Source organism: Fistularia commersonii, chromosome 6 (assembly GCF_037954325.1).
Source record: "Fistularia commersonii isolate RoL2024-O1a breed Wild chromosome 6, RoL_Fcom_v1.0, whole genome shotgun sequence".
Classification (NCBI taxonomy): domain Eukaryota; kingdom Metazoa; phylum Chordata; class Actinopteri; order Syngnathiformes; family Fistulariidae; genus Fistularia; species Fistularia commersonii.
In genome coordinates, this window is record NC_141289.1 from 9,638,770 (window position 1) to 9,663,418 (window position 24,649).

Here is a 24,649-nt window from a genome sequence, read left to right on the forward strand (position 1 = left end):
CAGGTGATACTGAAATTCTAAATGACCATTAGTTTGCAAATATATATTTCAAATTGTTCACTAAAATTGTTGTTTTTTTCATTCAGGTTGACAGCTGACAGGACAGGTGTTAAAACGATGATGGCATGCAGATGCTGATGCCATTTTTGGCTGAAGGAGGATGATTTAAGTTTTGTTAGAGAGTAACCTTTAACCGAGTGTTTTTTTTTCCAAAATATTTCATGCTGAAATAATTTTGTTTTCTCTGTAGCAGTTCATGGTTTTCCTAGATGATAAACACTATAGTTTTTTTTTTTTTTTAGATTTTCTAGATTTCCTCATACAATACCAGAGTTCCACTCTTGGCACCTGTCATACGCTTTTTCTAGGTCTACAAAAACACAATGCACCCCCCTCTGGCCTACTCTGCACTTCTGTATGAGCATTCTCAAAGCAAAAACTGCATCTGTAGTACTCTTTTTAGACATAAAGCCATACTGTTGCTCATAAATGCTGACTTCTGCTCTCAGTCTAGTTTCCACTACTCTTTCCCGTAACTTCATTGTATGGCTCATTAACATTATCCCTCTGTAGTTGCTGCAATTCTCCACATCCCCCTTAAATGGGCACAGTTACACTTTGTCTCCATTCCTCAGGCATCTTCTCACTCTCTAAGATCCTGATGAATAATGTAGCCAGAAACTCTACCGCTGCCTCTCCTACACACTTCCATACCTCCACAGGTATGTCATCAGGACCAACTACCTTTCCACTCTTTATCCTCTTTAGTGCCTCTCACTTCAATTTTACTCATCCCTGCTACTTTGTGGTCTACAGTAGTCACCCCTTCTACCCTTGCCTCCCTTTTATTTTCCTCATTCATCAGCTATTCAAAGTACTTCACCCTTCTAGCACCTGTCAATACATTTCTCTCTCTATCCTCAATCACCTGGACCTGTTGAACATCCTTTTGATCTCTATCTCTGTTTTGTCAACCTGTATAGACCATTCTCACCCTCCTTCCTGCCCAACCGAACATACAAGTCATCGTACACCTTTTTTTCTTATGCTTTACCTTACGCAGTCTCTCCCTGTACTCCTCTACTATTCTCTTCAGTCCTTTCAGTAACCCTTCTTCTTTGATAACCGCTTTCTCTGTATATACACCTGTGCTTCCTCATTCCACCACCAGGTCTCCTAATCTATTTTCCTTCCAAATAATACACCAAGTACTGTCCTCCTTGTCTCCCTGATAACATTAGCTATAGTTGTCTAGTCATCTGGAGGCTCTCCCTGACCGCCAGAGCCCTTCTCAACTCCTCCTTGTAAACCAAACACTCCTCCTTTTCAGTTTCCACCACTTTGTCCTCTCGATCTTCCTTGTCACCAGAGTCATCCTGCAAAAACCACCATCCTATGCTGTCTGGCTACACTCTCACCTACTGACCTACAACTACTTTGCAGTCACTGATCTCTTTCAGGTTACCTCACCTATACAATATATAGTCTACCTCCGTGCTCCCACCACCTATGTTCTTATAAGTTACCCTATGTTCTTGTCTTTTCAGGAAAAAAGTGTTCAATATAGCCAGTTCCATCCTTTTTGTAAAGCCTCCCACCATCTGTCCCTCTGCATTCCTAACCTGTATACCAAAGTTGCCCATCACTTCTTCATCCCCTCTATTGCCTGCACCAACATGCCCACTGACATCTGCATCAATTACCACTCTCGTTTCTGGAGATATTCTGCATCGCTTCATCTAACTCATTCCAGAACTTCTACCTCTCCTCTAGCTACATCCCATCATAGACATAGACTCAAAAGTCTATCTGACATTCTTTTCACTTCCAGAACATTCCTAACAAACTCCTCCTTCAAGATAATTCCTACATGTAGCATACAGGTAAAACAACAATATAGGCAGAGGTATCACTTCAGAGGATATTAAATTTAGAAGGGGTTTTTTTGGCTGCCGGTGTTTTCTTTACTGTGTGAAATGGGTCCAAATGGCTCTTTGAATGTCTAAGGTTTCCAACCTCTTGGTTAGGAACTATGCAGAAATAAAACAAATATCACCGCTCATGTCAAAAGTTTGTCCCCTGTTGAGAAAAAGCAATTAATTTATATTCCTTCAATCTCAACCCCCAGTATGAATGATGTCCAACTCCCTACCCCTCTTGATGTGTACGGTAAAAGCTAACACTCGTAATGATTTATCGCTGCTGACAGCCGTTTGCGCGAGTGACGGGTCGACGCAGGTGAACCTTCGCTTCCTAGCTCGTCTCCCTTCGCTTCACAAGACGCGAGTCGCTTCGTTCTGGCGGCAGCTCCTTTTCTGCATGCTGTTTGCTGAAAAGCAAAAAAAGCGTCCAGGGGGAAGTCTACTGATAAATGACGAGAGAGACGCCTCTGAGTGGCACTAAGTTGGCGGACGGAGATGAATGGTAAACAAAACAAAAAAGGCTGCTGCTATTGGCTTTCCATTTTCCGCTGACGTTTAAGGTCTTTTCCTAATATTGTGTCCAAAAGTTAAGTTTCTAAAGGGTTTCCTAAAAATCAACAGAACTTTGTGGCAAATAGCTAAAGAAAATCAGGATCGCTACTTCTTTTTCCCGATCTGAGTTAATCTGTGATGACAAGCCCAAGTTCCTGTCTCTCCATATGCTTACAAATCCAGACAAGCTGTTTCATTTCCTCCCACATTCAGCCCATATCAAAGCGTATATTAATTAGCATATTAATCAGCTGCGGTTTATTGTCAAAATTCTGATCCAATATTCCTTTTTTTTTTTTCCTTTCTCAAGGATCTACAGTCACCGGTTTCATGCACGGTCTTTTCCGTGAATATAGAACTAGAAAGCATTTCAAAATTCAAGTTAAATGTTAACTGCTACAGCAAAAAAACAAAACAACCAAAAGAAACTAATAACATATAAATGCCATGAATTGGTAATTAGCCGATTGGGTGACACAAATTAAAATCTTAATTTTGAGAAGCGATAGTGGGAGACTTTGCATCCCACATCAACAGTTGCCCGTAATGGAGCCTCGTTCCCAATTTCTATTGGTTGGTTGCTCGATGGATGCTGGTTACCTAGGTATCAACAGCGGAATTCTGGCTTCGTGCAATATTTATTGGGAAGCCACATCAAAGAAACGTGTCCATTAGCATTTAAAAAAAACAAAACAAAACCAACTATTAAACCTTTGTATCCTTTTTTCAAAAAAAGCTGATGCTTTTCTTCCTTTATTTTCTACATATTAGATGAGACGGTTCTTTCACAGTGTCACGGTTCATGCCGCTGGTCTAAAGCTCTAAATCCTCACCTTGTTTCACAGGATAGGGTCTATTTCTCACCAGCAAACCCCAGCACCTCTTTTGGGCTCCGTCTGAGTGGCTGAGATTAATGTCTAATAGGAATGAACCTTGGTTCCGTTCATTCACTTCTAGCCAAGTGCTGTTCAGACATTCCCTCACGGAAGGGGTAGCGGCTGAGTGACAGATCTTTGGAAATACCACCTGAAACATCTTGGCAGCTTGTCAGCCTGCTATGCCGTAAAGTGGAGAGTATGGGAAGGTAAGTGGAGAGGAAGGACAATGCCATCACCTGTCTTTTCCTAGGATTTCAACCTCTATCCTGTATGGCTGATCCTTCCCAGGACAGTTCTCTTGGATGCGTCGCAGACCTCCGCTTTGCTTCCATCCTTCTATTTTGCAGGCAGCTTTTTGCACTCTTATCTCTACATTCCCCCTTTTAGCCTTGAGATCAGGTCTCGGCGCCGACATATAAAATGAAGGTGATGCACTAAAAGATGGGCTTAAATGCTTTCTGCCGTTAAGCTTAATGTTGGTGATTATCAGGACGAGGCCATCTCGCATGTGTGCTATCCGCGGCCGGAGGAATATCAGAAAAAGCTTCTCGCTACCTTCGGTTGCATATATAGGACGTAACCACATGCTGCGGGAGTCTACTGCTTTGTGCAAGACAATCAAAAACAAATCAACAGAAGAGGAAATACAGATTTTAGATATAAATATATACATATTTTACAGCTGTTAAGTGATTAATAGTTTTACTCTGAGGGCACTGTAGCTAAATTTAGATTCATCTTAATTAATACTCTTTCAAAAATGAATTTGTTTATTATTATTATTATTTTTATGATATTTGTATGTTTTTTGTTATTCGTATCTTAGCTAAAGAAATAAAAAAGATAAATATGCATAAATGAATGTATCAATAAATAAATCAATCAATGAATGACACATAACTGTACATACCACACCAGATTTACCAACCATATTTTTCCTTCTTATTTTAATCAAACAAATATATAAAATATTGAAGGCAGGACTATGTGTTGGGTACAATATTTTCCGAGAAGCCGCAGAGGTCAGAGGGGATTGAATTTGGCCAAGTGAGGAAGTTTAGGGGGTGTGAAGGTTAAACGGTTAATCTGGCTTAGGTCATCAGCTTTGGTCTGGACTACATTTACTTTTCAGAGCTGTATCACATTGTACTCAATTTTCACAGGAACAAGGCAAAAAAAAAAAAAAATCTGCGAAAAGTCTGAATCATAATGATTTGAGCAGCAGTTTTTAACAGGTGTAAAAATGTGAAGAAATACTCCCATGCAACATTAAAAAAATTGTGTTTTTGAGAAAGGACTCGCAGCCCTGTAATACAGTGTTCACTTCGGACAGACTTTATAAGAGCAAGTAGAATCATTGTGTCACAGTAGCCTTGATGGGTCACATCGTCAAAAAACAACATAAAAAGTTACATCTATATTAAACCTCCACCACCAAGACATCCGGCTTAAAGCAGTACACTTATATCTATGCATTTTGTGAAAGAAAACACTGTGTCTATCACACTTAAACTTTCTTGCAAAATAATTGTGCAATTCAAAACGTCCCCCATCTTCCGCAACACCAGGTTACTTCCGATGGCCTGGTTAGCTTCCTTGCATGTGTGAGCATGGATGAATGGATGTGAAACCGCAAGGTGTGAAAGCCCTCTATACTGTAACTGAAGAGCATTTTTTTACATTTAAATAAAATCAAAATTGCATTTGTAGATTCCACACATTTTTCAATGGATTTTCATTTTCACATATATCTATTTTTGTTGCTTTGTATGCTTCTTAGATGGTTTTGAATGAGCCATGCGTGGAAGCTTTAGATTTATTGTTTGACTCAACAGTCCATCAAGGGTTTGAAGTGACTTTTCATAAACTAGGTCGTACTTCACTTCGACGAGTCCCTGGGCACTCTCATTTTGCAGGTTCCCAGGGGGCTCGGGTTGATCTACTGCAGCATCTCGCCAGGTGTCTACTATTGTCATTTCTTATGTGGAGTCATCTAAAGCCATTATTGTCTAATTTCACCTATTACCATGTAACTGTCAGCGCTGCAGGAAATTGCAGCGATAGATGATGTGTGCCTTTCCCTCTCAACCGTCATTCTCTCTCATCACACTCTTGGTTTATCTCTTTTCCTACCCTTACTGGTTGAGACTGAAGGCTGCCCTAGTTGGTATCCAAGGTTTCTGCACTGGTAAAAGCAGTGTATCCTTGCCACTGTTGGTATCTGCTTTTATCAATGGGTTTCAGTAAATCATTTTAAAGAGCATGGTGCAGACATGCTCCACACGGAAAGTGTTATCAGACAACTATGTTGTGATTTGGCACCATAGAAATCTGACTTGACCAGTTTGGTTAACTTTTCAGTGAGTTTCCATCCATTCTGTCCAAAATGTATTTCAAAAACATTAAATCACTAATATGCGTTAATTTGTTCTGATATAAGGGGCCACAAACCAACTATGAGATGTATGCTTTCAGTATCTGTTTGACACAGTTTAAAATTTGAATCAGGTCAGCACAACACTTTGACACAAAGGAGATAGTCTGCAACAAAATCCGTACTCCGAGACCTCTTTGTACAGTTTAACAAAAATCTTGAAAAATACGGAAAAAATACTGGATGAATTGATGTATAACTGTGTTCTGCAGCACTTACCTCCATTTCTACCTCAAAGAAGAAACCGAGCACCTTGCAAAACAACCATCATCCACGGGAAAGCAAATGAACACAGACGCATGCAGTGGAGGAGGAAAACAATTTCAACGACTGTCGAGTCATGCAAACAAGAAATGATTAGTGCCACGTGCAACGGTGGAAAACAAAACAGGCAACAGATCTTACATGCATATTCACGTTTAATTGGCGGACATAAGACACGTAAGAACCCATTCTCATCCATTTCTTGATCAGCAATCAGCCAGACTGAGCAAAAAAAAAAACACTTGACATGTTGAAAACAGACAAAAAGCGCTGAGGTTTTGATCTCAAATCTTAGGTAAAATCCTAACAAAATCTTTTGCTATTTCAAACTAATAAAAAAAAAAGTGAGTAAGACTTTGCCATCAGTCTCCACAAATCTTGGATTAAATATCTGAATGGTTCTAAATCCTGGCATAAAACTTCTCATTTTCCTTTTACCTTGAAAGGCCAAGAGTTAGGCCACCTAAAAAGAAAACTAATTGAAAAGTGTGAACGGTATGAGCGGAATTGGTATTAGAGTGTGACCAAAAAGGAATATGATAGTAAAATGTGTTTCAGCAATTTTTTCTTTGTCAGGGAATTAATTCACGCCATTTTGACTTTTGGTCAAACAAGCTCTGCTCAGCAGAGTACCTAGTGCTGTCCTAGCAGGTGTGGCGTCGCTCTTGATCCAGAAGGAGACCCAGGACAGGACCACCGTCAGTATACAGGGAATGTAGGTCTGGATGGTGAAATAGCCCATCCGTCTGCTCAGGTCAAAGAATACCGTCATCAATACATAGTCACCTGTTGACGAACAGAAAATAAAAATAGAGGAGTCAGCTTGCTCAAACATGTTACTTCACGCTTCACACCTGCCAATGACCCCTACAAGGCCAGATACTGCGTCGGACTGTTCTTCCATTGCCGACAAAGAACTATTTCATTTGAAGGAGATGACCTGCAAGAACTCCAACACCCTGGTACTCAGTGGGGATCTTGCGATCTTTCTCCAGGGAGAAGAAGGTCCCAACCCTCTCCAGAAGGCTGGTTCCAGAGTCAGTGTGATGCGTGTATGAGACTCCAGCTAATTCGAGCTGCTATGATACCCCTTCTCACACCAGCTCTGGCTCCGTTCCTGCCAGAGAGGTAAGATTTCACATCCAGAAGAACCAATGTGCCACCTCGGCATTATCAGGTCTCCGCTTCTGTTTGCCAACACACGACCTGACAATGACATCTCTCCCTTTGCAAAATTGAACTCACATGACGATAGCTTCATGTTGTGGCTGACTGAGCCCTCGAGGGTCAAAGCCCAGACAAAGTGCACCGACTCCTTGGGTTGGCTCAAGCAAGGTGTCATCCTAGAACCAGCTGAAAGGAGACTGATGCCCCTCATAAACCAGCTCATATGGACACAGAGTAAGGATTCTTCCTGGATATATTGGTTAAGACTTAAATCTACTGCATGCACATACCTCTGTCTGAATGACCATATTTATCCCAGATATTATTCATATGTAAGCTAAAGGACAGGGGTCACTTGTACAATAAAATAAAAGTTGGGTAGTTCAATTGAATAATTTTATTCCTTTGCAAGGCAGTAAATCTTCACTTTAGTTTGATATACTTGAATATGTCTCAGCTATAGGTTGCCTCAGTCAGCTACATGTTTTAATAAAACGATGGTGTCTGCATTTTCCATTGATATTGTCAGAAGGATCTGAAGCTCTACTAAGATCTGAAGACCTCAGTAACTTTAATTAGCATCATTTCTGCGCTTTGATGAAATGATAAAAATTGCAGAAATTTGACAGAGTTATTATTATTGCCAGAAAATGTTCATTTCCTCTTCCGATAGTTTGGAAATAGAGACGCAATTGGTAGATAATCTGGATTCGCTGCTGGGGCGAGTGAGGAGAGGAAGGGAGAGAGGCAGTTGTGGGGAGAGCAAAGGGGAGAAGACGGTTGACAAAGTGTGTGAGATGGCAGATGAGATAAATTTTAATGGAACCCAAAAAATGTCTTCTCTTGACAACAGTACAATGGCTGTTAAAGGAAGAAAATAGTGATGAGGCTTTTCTTTATTTCTCATTTTCTCCGTAACTGCTAACCTAGAGAAGGGTGCCTTGTATTGTCGGATTTTATTGACAGGTGCGTTAAAACTGAGCGATAATACACAGAGAGAGCACAAGCTTGTATCCTGACAAATTTCCACTCCATCACTGGGTGGGTATTACATAAGATATCGCTTAAGAAGGCAGACAAAACAACTGTTGACAAACACACTTTTTCAAATACTTCCTCAAGATGAAAAGCGAATCACGGTGTTAATTATTTTATCCATCAGGGCATTGTTTCTTTGATTCCAGGGACCCTGAAACGCGGCCCATTCCAGGATTACAGGATTTACAAATGAATTCAATATTACCTGAAAATAGCTCAATATTCCGAGGGCGCCTTCTTTGCAGGATGGTCGTAAATCAAGATTTCAGCGTTGAATAGAAAAAGCATATCTGATCATCCATTAGATTATCAGATTATCAAATTATTCTTAAGCAGTGGGAAAATTGGACTGTATGGTGTAAAAAGGGAAACAAGATTACACTGAATAGCTAATTAGTCTTACGGTAGAGATGATATTCATTGATTTTCATGGTCGGCTTATTAAAGATGGCTAGATAGAACCAAATCTAATGAAAAGAGTTATGGGTACCAAGACTGTTGCAAAATACCTGCCTCTTTTTTCATCAGCAATGAGGACCCCAAGGGAAATCTTCATCACAACACAGGTGGCCCATAAACTTGTACTTTGTATAATTTTAAGCACCAACTCCCAGGAAAGGAGTGCCCTCCCAAAGCCACTCCAATCTTTCCAGTTGCAAGTTAGATTTAAAAAAAGAAAACCAATTACAATTTGATTTTCTCCTTTGGTTTCCTTCCTCTGAGTTCACTCATACAGCTAAACTGTGGACTTTTATCAATTTGATACTTTGACAGTTCATGGATGAAGATGTCACATATTCTTACAAATGTGTGACCGCACTTTGCGCACCTCCTTAGCTCCGTGACCCAATAGCCTTGATGCTACACTGCTGCGAACGATCACTTTCTCCTTTGTCTTTGGAGAAAAACCTTCCCCCTTTCACCGCCTTCTGCAGACTACTTATTAACATTGACTGCTTGTCTACAGTCTCCCATGCCGTGGCGTGAGCTCTCAATTCGCAAAGCGTCATGAAATGTTCTCGGAAATGCTTTTATTAAGAAGTTTTGGTGAAGGAAAATGTACCTGCTCTACTTGATCTGACACAATTTGAAGTGGGTTACGAAAAACAGCATATGAATGCATTTGTGTTGAACCTAAACCGTAGAAATTTTATGGACCATTCAAAAGTAGTTTCTTTTACTGAAGCCATTCTTTAATTGGGAGTATCCTACACTCAAAAAATGCAGCTTGACACATTCAAGCTGTTGAGCCATTTTGTAGACTCACATTAATTAAGCGTATTTCTGTGAGGAGGAAGCAGTGACATGCAGTCTCACATTCCGGTTTTACGCTGACTGGTGTGCTGATAAAAGCAGATCGGTTGAATTGTTAAAATGCACCTGGGGTTTCTTACTGCCTTTTTACCTTGCTGAACCTTACACTTATTGCTGTCTCAGATACAACTCTAGCTTCTGCCATATGAGGTATACCATTAAAATGGTGCATCAACAGTCCAATGTAATGTAAAAAAAAAAAACTGACATGTTTGCAGCGGTTTATTATGCACACTTAGAAAACTATTTGTAACTATCAAGCTTGCTAACGAAGCTAATGTTTTCCCGATCGTTCATCTCGCTTACAACATCTCTCACTGATAGCTAGCGCTGCTAAAACTGGCCAAAAGTGTGTAAATACTCCTGGGGAAGCGAGGAGTTTGTTAAGCTTGTACTCGACACATTATGCGGGCAGAACTTTTTTGGTCAGAAACTGGAAGTGAGAGAGTTCATGCAGAAAGGCAGAAGTGGTGTCATTCCCGCATTTTACTGGTGCAAAAATTGTGCAGTGATGGATGCAGGATGAAAGTATGAAAGCATGAAGAATGGAAATCTATATGAGGCATATAAAGACACACAAATGGCCAGTCTTGGAAAGAGGTGCCTAGACATTTGAGCGCAAAAGAGAATGTCTGTCTTAAAAGATGTTAATACCTTCAAAATGAAGCCAAACGATGTGTGCAGATAGAGATGAGTTGTGGGAGGAAGTCAGTCTCACTTTCCACCTTGTTCCAGTGACTTGATGCTTATGTTAAACACTGTGATATCACTATTGTGCCATTGTTGCTGTCACTATATTTTTTGTTTCTGTCAGATCCGTTCAATGCTCAACTCATGTGGACTATCAGGACATCCTGGAGTTCTGCACTTGAACTTCTCGGGAAGTATGGAATGTTGTGATCACAACATTCATCCTTCCTTATATGTGCTTTGACTTTATATTTTAGCAGAACTGAGCTCAGTTGAGTCTTATGATGCCAGGAGGGCTGTGAAATGAAAGGGTTTCGGTAGAGTATCGTAGACCTCCAGTGGTAGAGGGTACTGGTTGGAGAGAAGTTGGAGCAGGCAATGCGTTAAAAGTTGGAGTTGTGCATCTTCCCCTCGGGATTCACTGAATTCTAAAAGCTGAAGTCAGTAAATCTATAAGTGAGTTGCCAGGGCGATACAGTAGAGTCAGTAAGTTGGCTGGATGAAAAATAGTATCTTGGCAGCACCTGTAACAGTACCACAATAATGTACTTTAACAAACAAGTAAAATGGGAGGTGTCATTTGAAAACCCAAGCCAAGGACATAAAGGCGGGTCAAGGAGCGCACAAAAGGCGAGTAAAAGCAAGCGAGATCAAACATTATCGAGATCATGTCTCGGGCTTGGCTGCCACAGTCAGTGAGGCGAAAATCAGTCCACGATTGTGGAGATCCGGGGCCACAACACAATGATTGACATGACGGGTAATAGGTACACCGGCAGCCAGAGTTGGAGCAGAGGGGCACATCCAGGCAGAGGCAAGGGAGAAAGAGCTCCCAGAAAAACAACGGGAAGGGAAGAAAATACAAGAATAATAGCCGAATCACGACAGCGGTAACCAGGCAGATATCTTGAGAGCGCAGTAAAGCATCATGGTACGTTAACGTCCAAATGCAGATTGTTTAAGTCTTGGCTTTGAGCTGTAATTACTATTAAAAGAACATTATCTTTACAGAGGATGAGCACAATACTCCAATACAATAAGACATCTTAAGCAAGACCTCCTGCTCGACCTAGTTACAGTTGCTAGGCTATGACTAGAAGCTACTGATCGAGGGAGTCATTTAGCAATTACATGTTATAAAGGCTGCCCTGCACCTGCTTTTTAGCGCTTTCCCAGCCTGTCGATTCCAAGAAAAGTAGCGATTATGATCCATGGCCACGTACAGGTAAACAGGTACAGCCTCTGAGACACAGGGAAGAATCATCAAAATGAATATCCGTATTGAGAACCGCACTCCGGCTGGCGATTGTCAGCAATTTCACAGACGCCTTTTTAAAGGGGAAGGCATTTGAAATATTTCAACAAGTTAAGGGAGAAAAGGAAGAGCATCAGCATTTCTGCGATGCAACCACAGAACAGGACATAATAGAGCGTCTTGGAGAATCTGCAATGCGATGGCAGAACAAAGCGCCAAAGTGTTTGGGATTCCACACTGTGGCCTTCTGAGAAGGACGCCGCTGAATTGAACGGTGGACTTGCAGAGGGGGGGATTCCCAGTGGCATTGTGGTCGAGGATCTGTCCACTCTGTCCTCATTAAAAAAAAAAAAAAAAAAACAAGCCTCATGTGTTCACGAGGGATAAAGGAGAGAGGAAACAAGGAAGCGGTGGGCAGAAGGGGGGTTGAGAAATGCAGCACTCTTTTTTCGAAGTTTGTCATGATGTAAATTAATGATAGGTATTTTTAGCCGGGGATCTAATCATCATGCGTGAGGAGACAAGCACCAACGAGCGAAACAGGAAAACGAAACAAGGTAATAAATGAGGGGAAAAAAAAGGTGATTTTCTTTAACAGCATGAAGTAGATGTCTGGGTTCGCCAGCGCTTTTGAGCATCTCAGTTGAAAATTGGTTCGGCTCTGTTTTGACGATGCGGCCAGTGATGAGGAAAACATATAATTTATCATGCCATCATTGTGTCTAGGGATGAAACTGCTCATCAGTCATCTTTTTTTTTGGGGGGGGGGGGGGGGGGGGCGACAGTGCTCTGGTTGGATTTTCTCATTGGAAACAAACAGGATGCACAATCACCTTCCTGAGCGGGTTACATAAGAACATACAAAAAGCGACTCCTTGCATATTTTGTTGTGGACATGATTGATGCAATGATAGCTGCTTTGGATAGAAACATTCTAAGAGTTGTACAGCTTGAATTTTATTCCTGGAATGCTTTAATTTTGCATTGGCATAGTTAGTGAGGGGCCACGGTACAGACACCAACATCTGCATGGTGCACCAGAAGTACCTAAGGTCAAAAACAACCACAAAGAAGAGGGACACAACATAGACAACATGTAGATTGTTCCTGTTCTGCATGTTGCAAATAGCAACCATGGACTAGCAAATGGGTCTCAGTAGTTTTGTTTTACAGCTCTACTGCTTCGATGTGTGACATATTCTGCCACTAGCGAGTGCCATACTTATTTTGGCCAAAATGATTATCATTTCGCTGCGAGCCCTGGAAATCCCTCTGTGGCGCAGCAGGTCAGAGAAGCTTGGACCTCTTTGTCAGTCCATTCTTCACTGGTTCTGTCCATTTTGTAGCAAGAAGACATCTGACCTGTGATCAAAATTGTTTTTATTATAACAAATGAGTTCCAATGGAACTGTAACAAGATCTTGTCTTGAAATAGGAGCTAAAATTGTTCTAGGGATTGAGGTCCATGCACCCTAGTTTGCCTAGTTCCTGGAAAGGTTTTAGGAACTGCAAAAGGTTCCTTCAGTGCCAAGGGGTTATGAGTCACGTTTGTGTACTCTGATAAAACATAGGAAATCATTAGATGATATGCAGCTGGCTCCTTGGTAATGCATCCAACTATCTTGCCAAAAGCCTCTCCCTCCAATATTCATGAATAGAGGTGCGTCCCTTGAAAAAGCTGAATGAGGTCACATTACGCACAGACTCATAAACAAGGTTAAAAGAGGTTAACAACCACTGTGCCAGCGCCCATCTCTATCTCCCAAATTTTTAATGCTTCGCTTAATAAGCAATTACCATTTTTTCCCTGGCAGGAGTGATGAGCGGCCATTAAAATGCTATAAGATCTCGCCTGTCCCACACCGGTTGGGGCTGTAATGACACACACCTGTTGGACCAACAGCTGCCCTTACTCACAAACAAGAAACTTGAATTAAATGAGCAAAGGCCAAGACGCCAGATGCTGTGGTGGGAGCACGGGGAAGAGCAAAGGAAAAAGAGTGAATAATTAAACTTCCCTTTCAATTTTTAATCTATATGATTAATGTCAGTTGGAAAATGTATTCTCCCTTGTACCTGAGGGAAATACTTGAGGAGAGATGTGACGGTTGTGATGCCAAATCTGGAATGTACACATCAGCGGTAATTCCTGTGCCCAAAGTTCGCTAAGCATTGCTATCTAGAGATTCCAGTAACACCATAACTCAGTTATATCCCCATATTTTCCACCTGGTAACGATGGTATCACAATATCACGATGATTCAATTCTGCTATTATCGCATTGTGAACACATCTTCAGTACAATGTGACACCCGTGGAAGCGGAGGAGAAAATAAAAGGTCTTCACAGGAAATACAACAATAGCTACATCAAGAGAATTTATGTATTTGCCGCATTTTCATATAATCTGAAAACAGTAACACATACTTGTATCTCATTACTCACCGTGTGCCATCATTTCAATGCCAAAGAGGCCAATGATCACACTGCGGGAATGCGGGACAGTGGTACAGTTGAAATAATTAAAAGGAAAATAAGTGTAAGGCATCACAATAAGATAGCATGATAATTGAGCCCGGAAAAGTTCCACTATGTGAAACATTGATGCCTTTGCAGGTGGACCTTTGTACTACATTATTGTATCCCTTTACCAGAATACAAACACTTGTCAAATGTATTCGGGTCTCCAGCATGTGCAGAACATTTCTTTTTAACTTCAAAGAACTCAGTAGTAGGTGGCGGCTAGAAGCGGTATTGCTGGACCGTCCGTAAACACTCGGTTTGTTCGGTAATCTAATCGTCATAACAGGAGCATGGGAAAATATTTATATCTTAAACGTGCTGTCATCGATTACCCTCCAATCGGAGGGTTGGTGGTTCAATTACCCCCTGTCCTTGTTTCTAACCACGGTCTGGTTAGTTCCCATGCATGGCAGCTCTGCCGCCATCGGAGTGTGAATGAGTGAATGTTTTAACAATGTAAAGCGCTTTGAAACTGCGAGGTGATGAAGCTGCTATATAAGTGGAGACCATTTACTATTACTATTTTACCAATGTGTAACTCCTCTTCACTAAGCACCCCAACCCAAACAACTCTTCCCAACCTTTGCAAAGTGTAGTGGACGTTACATCGAGGATCATTTATTAAATCCAGCCTTGTACCGCGGTGATAGGCACTTCCGTCTCACAGCAGGAAAGTCCCTCGTCCCCCCCGTGGTCCAAAAACATGCAGGAGTTTTGTGGACATCCTAAATTGCACCGATTTGAATGAGAGGGTGAATGCTTGTTTGTCTCTATATTTGGCCCTGTGATTGGCTACAACCGGTCCAGGGTGAACCCGCCTTGCCCAATCCCAGCGGGTAAAGGCGCCAGTCCCCATTTATTTAACAGGGATCAATGCCACTTTTGTGATTCTTACCCATAATAACACGGCATGTAACCCATGGGAATCCGCTTGTACCACTGACTTCTGCCCTGACCATTTATTTGTGGATCTTACCTGCTGTTGTTGCGAGCACATCCGTGGTGTTTCTGAGCCCCATGAAATCAAACTGGTAAAGCCGCCAGTATTTCTGGTCCGAGGTCTCCACTGAGTTTCGCTTCCACTTGTACACAATTTCATCTCGGGGGTAGCCATCTAGGAAACAGCAGACGGTCGATTACATAGAAGGAAGCGCTTAGTGTGACACAACAGGGGAAATTTGAGAAAAGATTAATTCTGCAATGCAGTTTTTATGTATGCATATTTTATAGCTCAGTACGGATGAATTATACACATTTACACGGTGCATGGGAATTCCTGTGGACTGCAGGCCAACTATGCTGTTAAGATAAATTAATTTGTATCCTGTGTTTATTAGTGGTTCATTTATTACTGATTGGAACACGCCCAACTCTTGTCAAACATTAAAGTGCTTCAAGAATTGAGAAGGACAAATGTTATGAATTGATATTTTGGAAAGACTATAGCCTAGGGAATCTTCTACATGCTTCCATAAAATTCCATTATATTCATTTTCCAAGTGATGCTTGCAAAGGCAATGGCCTGCTTGGCAAAAGTATGATATTGTATTTGCTGATTGTGCAGATGCTACCTCCTTTGAAAACTTAAGTATTTCTCAGCTGATGGGGTCAAAGAGTTTTATACTGGAAAAAAGTGAGTGGCAGCCATAATGAGAGAGTGCCCTGCAGTCAGAACAAGACTAATTATGTAAATGGCCTCATTTAGTGGACATTCATTTATGACAAAGAAGAGCAATCATTGTAATAGCAGAAAAGCTAATATAAGCTTCGGGCATCTTCAACGTAGCAGCAGAACACAAACATCTGAGGGGTTGCTCTGAGTCAGCCAACAAAACCAACATCCTGGCCTTTATTAGTCCTTGATGTAAGATGGTTTTCCACTGGTTTCTGCACCCTTGTAGCATCGTTTGTGGAGTTCTAAAATAGTATTTTGAAGATTTGACATTGAGCAGCCACCCCTGCTGCTAAAAAGGAAGCTTGCACGTCTGTTGAGATTACTCGAATAACACGATTCAGGGTGGTGGTGAAGATCTAGTTTGCAGATTAGGAGCCAGAAACATATTCTATGGTCGAGATTAGTCAGAAAGAAGTGAAGATTCATCTCAAACCTCTGTGCATTTGACAGATAATGACAGTACAGGACAAAAATGGAGATCAGAGGATGATGGAGGCTTTATCTTCTTCTTTTCCTTCTGGCGGCTCCCTTCAGCGAAGCATCTTCCTCTATTTATCCCGACTCTCTGTATCCTCTTCTCTCACACCAACAAAATTCATCCCCTTTCGCTACATCCATTCATCTCCATTCTGGTTTTCCTCCAGGCCAACTACCTGGCGATTCCAACCTCGGCATCCTTCAACTCTTTTCCTCCTCATCCCTCCTCTGTCCATGTCCAAACCATTCCAGGCTGACTTTATCTCCGGAGCATCTAACATGAGCTTTCCCTCTGATGGACGGATTCCTCATTCCTATTTGTCCTCCATATTCCCAAAGAGAAACATCACATTTTCATCTCTGCTACCTCCAGCTCTGCTTCCCGCCTCCTCCTCAGTGTCTCTAACCAAGACAGCACGGCTGGTCTCACCACCAAAGTGTCCACCTTTTCTGTAATTTTGGCTGATACTTTATCACACCTGAGATATTTCTCCACCTGTACCAACCTGCTTGAATGCATTTGTTCACCTCTTTTCCACACTGATATTGTTGAAGATGATGGAGGCTATCATACTTAAAATGTAATATTAAACAGAGGTTATGAGTTTAACTGACTAACTACAATGATGGTAGATTAATGCGATGGTATAATAGGTTAAAAAAAAAGAAATGATTAAAATGTACTTCAAATTCATGAATTTCGAAGGAATCCAACAAAGCCACCATTCTATTACATGTTTCCTTACAGTGGATTAGAACTTTGAGGGGTGCTCTGCCCAATTACTTTTAATCAAAGTACCACACAAGACCACTAATCTGTCTCTCAAAAGACACCCATCTTTAAGGCCTGTGTTCGAATTTAATTTCCAAAGGTTTCCGATGAGGAATATGTCCAAACCACAGGTTCAGGATAAAGTCCCATGTATATTGAACTGAGACTCAAAACTTTGAAGCCGCTTATCACCCTTTGGGGTCAGGATATTGTATGACGGTTTGGAGATGTTGGAGTTGGTTGTGAGGTATTGATTACATTCTTGAACGTATGACCCGACATGATGGGTGATGTCATCGTGAAATGAAAGGATAGTATCCAGCCTGCTGGATGGATTGCCTCATTGTTAAAACTGATTTGTATCAGAAAAAAAAAATTAATTATATTTTACCTGGCTTTAATAGTATTTTTTGTTTAAATATTTAAATACAAAAGGTGACACGGAATTCGTCCCTCTGGCACTTGATAAAGTATATACGAGAAGATTCCTGGAGGATCCCGGATGATCCTGGGAGACCCTGACTGATGACATCCTAATTCATTAACAAGCACGCATGCCAACTTTGTTACGGGGGAGGAGGGGGTTGCACGCAGCGGATGTTGCAGAGAATAAAAGATTAAATGGTAGTGGAGAGAAGAGAGGGCAAGCCGCTGCATCATTTGACGGCAGGCAGGCTGGTGCGCAATGATTAAGGCAGAATATAAGTCACCTCTTCTACTCTCGCCTACTCTTCATCTCGTAAACCGTCTGCCACGCAAAGCGTAATCTGTCGGCCGGCGATGTGTGTAAGAGAAACAGACAAGGGCTGACCCCAGCGAGGCATCACTCGGCTGTTTCAGGCGCTCTCTTGGGGCGTCTGCAAGCATCTCATGAGGGGCTCGAGCACTGAGAGTGACAGAGATGGTTTCTGAAGAGCTCGGTTTTATTGGTTTTGTCTGGAGAGCAGCTAAACGTTTTACGGCTCCCGCTAAGAAAGCGAGTAACAATCGCCGGGCATTGACACCAAGCACCAAGATTAGGACGTTAACACAGGTTGGATCATGATGCCTCTTCTCCACTCCTGCTTGAGTAAACCTAAAAATGGCAGGTTCATTCTTGGAAACATCGGATTTATATTATTCTCAATTACCAGGCGAACCTATGCTGATTAAATAAATACATGAATGCATGTATATATTTTAAGGAAAATGTAGCTTCAAGTGTTTTTGAAGAGCATTCTGTCACTTTAAGTGTTTTTGAAGAGCATTCCGAGCTCATCCATCTCTAATGGCCAGGAGATCGTCCGTCCTTACATTTGAGGGCTGAAACAGGAAAAAGTGGTCATCACTGAAAACCCTTTAACCGAGTGGAGAGACAAAATAGGTGCCCATTTGTGCTAGATAGTTCTTTCACTGCCTACAGTACTGTTACATCCTATCATTACACTGAAAAAAATCAATGGATAAATCTGAGACCCATGAAAAAACTGCACTCGCTCACTATTATTGCCAAATTTAAATCAGACCAATCAGGATTAAATTGGACTCTTGGTGCTCTACATGTTTGGTATCTTTATGAGATATGCAATAAATGGAAAAAGATGTGTCTGGGGACAAGTTCAATCTGCTTCGATATCAGTTGAGTGATCTTTTAGTGCTAAGAAACAAAACAGTCTAAATGATTGATTAAACAAATAACGGACTGAGAGTAGAACATTAAAAATATATTGTGTTTATAATCCAATGTGATTATAATCCAAATATTTATCTAAGCTTCATGGGTATGACAAACTTCAGTGTGTTACTGTGCAGAAAATTTTGTTTAAAAAGTGACCAAATATTTGCATCTTTATTAATGCATTTTTGGATTTGTGAAGAAAAAAAAGATGGCAAAATAAAAATCGAAATGGATCCAAACAATCATACCCATGCATGATATATTTCTATTACAGAACTATATTTGACTTGCATTCAAAATTGTGTTTTATTTCCTTCATTTACTTATTTTACAAAACTATTTGTTTGGGCTGATTTATCAACAAAGGTCTGCAGGTGCATGCTACAGCTTAAAATGATTGCCTAAAATAATTTGATTTAATTATGGAGACTAACTGCCTGCATAAATATACTGGTTTGCCAAGTTCTATCCTCTGCCTGATCATTATTGCTGGTAATGGCACCACTGATGCTGCAGCTGTGGTCGTCACTTCGACTCAGAGCAATTTCCTACTCTGCTTCTTCCTAGTTGAATTCCTGGTATGGTAAAATATCATCCACCTGTTGTTATGGAGATCTTCTGTTAACTACCTGTAGTAATAGAAAGCCCAAAACAGTGTTCAAATCCCCTTAAATTCTATACTTCCTTGTCCAATTGCTGGAGCTTGACATACGCGAGACATTGATATCCCCATTTCTAAAAATCAACATGATAATTAGCCCATTAAAAGAATGTCTCGAACAGAATTCAAAATTGTTTGCAAGATTGCACAACTGGGAAATATGTCTAAACAGCTAATGTTCAAATTTAAGCAATATATGGGTTCGGTCAATAATGACTACAACACTGTGAAGTGGGTTTGCGTACAGCTTTGCTGTAATCTATCAATCTTTCATGTTTGCTGTGCAACAAAAACAAACCCTCATTTGCACTGGCAAAGTTCAAATTTCGTAACTTCTCCGTTTCAAAAAACGCTAACGCTTTGAGACTTTCACCTTCAACACGGTAAATTATATTGATACAGATGAACCCGTAAATGAAGTGTGCCTGTGTGAGTGAGTTTTTCTGTGTGTTGTTGCCAATATTCACAGCTGGAGAAGACAAGAGGACAGGAGTGTTCATCCATTGGGAAATTATGGAGCTGCAGCTGACATTCTGCGTTGATGGTCATCCTGAGGAGGAAGAGAGACAGAAACTTAGACAAAGAAAACTCAACAGCCCAAGTGCTCATCCTTTCCTGCCCCATATAGCAAATGGTGCAAACATCTAGTGCTCATCTTCACTTATATCACATAATGCACATTTTGCACAACAGTGCCTGATGTTCAGATCAAACCAGATGGTGCAACATCACACTTGGTTGGATTGTTTGATGTGAGAAATCCCTCCATATGACAGATCCGTTTTATCATCGATGTTGGACATACCTTTTTTTTTTTGTTTGTTTAAATTAGGCATTATATAGGTCAGGGCTAAAAAAAAAACAAAGGTCTATACAGCCAGGTTGAGACAAAAGGGATCTAATATATTAACTTTTTGCAATTTGGGTAAAAAGCAAGGTGTAGGGATGGGCCTCTGAGCATTGTCTCTGATAAATCAAAAGATGTGAGCACCAGCACTCACCCCTGGCTACCCTTATAATGGGATGATCCTTTTCAAATGAATAACTAAAAAGTGGTGACAAAAATAAAAATAGATTACTATTGAAAGACATTTTTCTAGGAAGTTTACTGTGATGGGGAGGAAGAATTTAGTTGTTCATACTTTTGAGGGGGCAAGCATGTTTATTAGCATCATCACTCAGATGTGCTGGATGATGGTTGATGTAATAAGGCAAGCTGTTGTCAAAGGTGTTGTTGTCATGGTAACAAAGGCCACTGACAGCAGAGACAAAATTCGATATTCTACAATATGCATGCATAGCAGACTGCAGCTGAGTGACTTTGGAATCATTACTGTACAATCGAACAAGAAAGACCAAAATGACAAATCACAAGGCTGCGAGGAAAAATTTTTATGTGTATAAACGTTACGGACAGTTACCGACTTGAAACTGTGCCAAAAAGCACAACTGCTGACCACTGGCCAAAGTCTTGTCTGAAACACACTCCAAAAGATGAAAATGGGAAAGGAAAGAGATGAAATACATCTTCCCATATCACATTTAAAGGTTCTGACATATTTTTCAAGGCCACATTTTTCAGTGCAAAGAACAATAGAACTATATTCTTCATAGAGTCAGAACCCAAATATCAGAATCAAGGAGAACTCATCGCCCAACTCGCGCACAACACTTTTCTCTGGGAAAAACAGTCAACATAAAATATTTGAAATAGGAGGTCCAACAACAAACAAACACACAAAATTGGATGCTCCTCTGTGAAAACAAATCAACATATAAAGAAACAGTAATAATAATAATAGTAATAATAATCATGATGATAATGAATAAAGAAATTGATATTCGGCGTTAACTTTGCGAATAAGATGGACAAGTTAACAGCACTCACAAGGAGTGAGGGGGTTTTCTGTGAGAGCTTGATCATGTGTTTCACTGAGACATGGCTGCGCGACAATTATGGATTCGACTGGGAGTTTAGCTTTAAATTGATGCGAGGGGACAGGAGTTGCCGGGACAGCGGCAAGAAAAAGGGAGGTGGAGTCGCTGTTTACATTAACAGTGGTGCAACCCTCTACACATTACAGTGAGAGAAAGTCTGGGCACCTCCGTCCACATTATTTGCCCAGAGAGTTTTCCCGGGCCATTGTTATTGTTGTTTACATTCCTCCCATGGCAGACGCGCCGTGAGCTGCTGACATCATCAGCGCTGTGACTGTGAGACTACAGACTCTGCACCCAATGGCTTTGTAGCAGACACAAGGGACTTCAACCATGCCACCCTTAAAACTACCCTTCGAACTTTTAAACAGTTTGTAGACTGTAAGGCAAGAGAGGATGAAACCCAGGATCAGCTGTATGCTAACATTAAGGAAGCATACAGCTCCATACAGACTTACAGGAAGCCAATGAATTGAACATTTTCTTTGACAGGTTTGATAATAGGGCCTAAGCCCGGCTACTCTTATGACTCCCTTCCCCCTGTACGCTCACCTCGACCCCCTCTGTCCATCCCCCTTCCTTCACTCTTCCTAAAACCTCGATTGCCCCTCTACCCCCCACTACCATTCACCTTACCTCCCCTCCCCGTCTACCTTCCAGCCGCACCATCTTCACACCATCTCTCCTCAACGACCCTCCCTGCTCTTGTCTATTCACCTCAGCCCTGAACCCTTCCCCATTGGGGCTCTCTGACGACTCGCTGGCCCCCCTCGTCACCACTGTGGACCATGTGAGAAGAGAGTTCAGTCATCTTCAGCTGGGAAATGCTGCAGGCCCTGACGGCCTCATCCCTAGAGTGCCCAAAAGATGTGCCACTCAGCTGTGTGGTGTTTTTCAGCATGTATTTGACCTGAGCCTGAGCATGATGGTTGCCCCTTGTTTGTGGAAAACATCATGCTTGGTCCCTGTGCCAAATAAGGACACCCTAACACACAAAATGAATAAAGACCGTTGGCCTTGACATCCCACGCCATGAAGTCACTGGAGAGGCTCATCCTGAGGCACCTTTGCTCTGTTGTTGATGCTCCTTGCTGAAGCATCGAACCCCCTGCAGTTTGCATACCAGCCCCATATTGGAGTGGAAGATGCCATTATCTTCCTGCTCCATAGGGCTTACACTTATCTTGAGGAGGCAGGCAGCACTGTGAGAGTCATGTTCTTTGAATTTTCCAGTGCTTTTAACACCATTCGGCCGTACTCACTCAGGAGTAAGCAACTGGACATGCAGCTGGATGCTCCACTAGCGGCCTGGATTACTGACTACCTCACAGGCTGCACACAATATGTGGGGTTGTAGAAGACCGTGTCTGACACGATCATGAGCAGCACTGGGGCACCACAGGGGACGGACCTGGCTCCCTTCCTGTTCACACTCTACACCTCTGACTTCAGCTTCTGCGCACAGTCCTGTCACCTGCAGAAGTTCTTGGACAACTGCCATCATGGGTTGTATCAGCAGAGGCCAAGAGGCTGAGTACCGGAGTGTGGTGGACAGGTTTGTGGAGTGGTGTGGACTAAACCACCTGCGACTCATTGTAACAAAGGCAAAGGAATTGGTTGTGGACTTCAGGAAACTGGTGGACAAGTACCTTGGCGCCCATATGGACAATAACCTTGACTAGACTAAAAACACAGATGCCATATACAAGAAAGGTCAGAGCTGCCTGTTCTTCCTCAGGAGAGTCAGGTCTTTCAATGCCTGCAAAGCCATGTTACAGATGTTTTATCACACAGTAATGCTCAGCTTCATCTTCTATGCTGTAGTGTGCTGGGGCAGTAGGCCGAAAGCAGCCGACGCTAACAGACTTAATAAGCTCCTCAGGAGGGCTGGCTCCCTCCTGAGAGTTGAACTGGACTTGTTAGTGGAGGTGTCTGAGAGGAGGATGCTGAAGAAGCTGCTCTGTATCAGGGACAACACCTCTCATCCCTTGCCAGCCAGACTGAAGTTCTACCAGAGCCAAATCAATACAGAAGAATTTCCTTCAAGATTCATAAAGTTCTATTCTATTCAATTCTATTCTATAAATGCATGAATACAGTTGTTTCATTACCTGCGATGTATCTCTGTCTGCCCCCAAAATGGAAAAAAAAAGTACTACTACTACTACTACTACTACATTACATTACATTACATTACATTGCATTTGGCAGACGCTTTTATCCAAAGCGACTTACAATAGAGGACGACTACTACTACTACTACTACTACTAATAATAATAATCATAAAATAATGATAATAATAATGATAATAATAATTAATACAGGCTCTATAAGTCTCATATTAAACAAATCAAAGGACCACAAAGGTAGTGGACATTAGCCTGCTTGTTTTGTTATGGTCGTGTTGGTCGTACAGTGGTAGGGATTTACTTTTTCAAAACAAGCTTAGTATCTGCTTGGTAAGGTATGGTGTTAGTGGAAAACAGTATTTAACTGACCATAGGCTGCTGTTCATCTATACTGACAGATATTAATCTTTGCTTTGGAGAAAGTGTAGGAGAAACATACAGTATGTATTTTCCTCTTGTTCGTAGGTTTATGTTCCTTGAATTTGTTAATCAGCTAAAATACCTGGCAAGGTTGGCATATATTATCATATCGACTTGATTGGCATATATTATTATGTTTTGTTTTGTTTGACATTACGCCCATTTGTGATTCCTTCATCGTAGTGTAGGTGTTTACCTCAACGTGTACAGAATCTTTCCGTTGTTCCAGATCCGGAGGAGCTGATTAGGAGTGGTGATCCAATGAGAGTCGGCATTCTTGGAATTCCTGAAAATGGTGTCGGGCAGCCAGATCAAGCCGACCATATTGCTGGAGGAGCGAGGGAGCAAAAGAGAAGAGGCCAGCGGCTGTGAAACGATGGCGCTTGGACTTTCCTCAGATTTCCTGTGAGGCAGCTCCATGCCCGAATAAGAGCACAATAATATATGCAGGAGATGCACGGGAAGCAAAGCATATCTATCAGTTTGTCCCATTAATTAGATGCCTCCTCCAAATACAGAAAGGTTATATTCAAATGAGATATTTGCATTGTGAGAATGTTACTGCTCCAGTGGAATGAACACCAATATCTTTTGCAGTCAGATAAAAAAAAAACAGACACTCATTAATACAAGTAGATATGAATCCATGCTTCCACAAGCTTAAAGTGAACATGTTTGGGATTTAAGGGATATTGGAGTAGTGTTGGTGGTCCAAACAATAAATACCTGTTAAGAGTTAGAATGCGCATGCTGCTGCTGTTGTAACGCAGCCGGGTGTCGACCCAGGTCTGGGCGAAGATAATATCGATCTGGTACTCCTGAAGAAAAAGAAAAAAAAAAAGGCAAAGTCAATATACTGATCCCAAAAACCCTTCTGAAAG

The 24,649-nt window shown here is 41.5% G+C and overlaps 1 protein-coding gene across 1 annotated transcript in view; it reads right to left on the minus strand.

The window, feature by feature from the left end:
* Positions 1-24,649, minus strand: part of LOC147233345 (gamma-aminobutyric acid receptor subunit gamma-3-like) — a 109,639-nt gene that overhangs the window by 13,263 nt on the left and 71,727 nt on the right. The window contains exons 4-8 of the mRNA XM_086148045.1: positions 24,495-24,586; positions 23,965-24,096; positions 19,748-19,830; positions 15,015-15,152; positions 6,684-6,836 (exon numbers count right to left, since the gene is read on the minus strand). Of these exons, the coding sequence (XP_086004171.1) occupies positions 6,684-6,836; positions 15,015-15,152; positions 19,748-19,830; positions 23,965-24,096; positions 24,495-24,586 (598 nt within the window). The remainder of the gene's footprint in view (positions 1-6,683; positions 6,837-15,014; positions 15,153-19,747; positions 19,831-23,964; positions 24,097-24,494; positions 24,587-24,649) is intronic.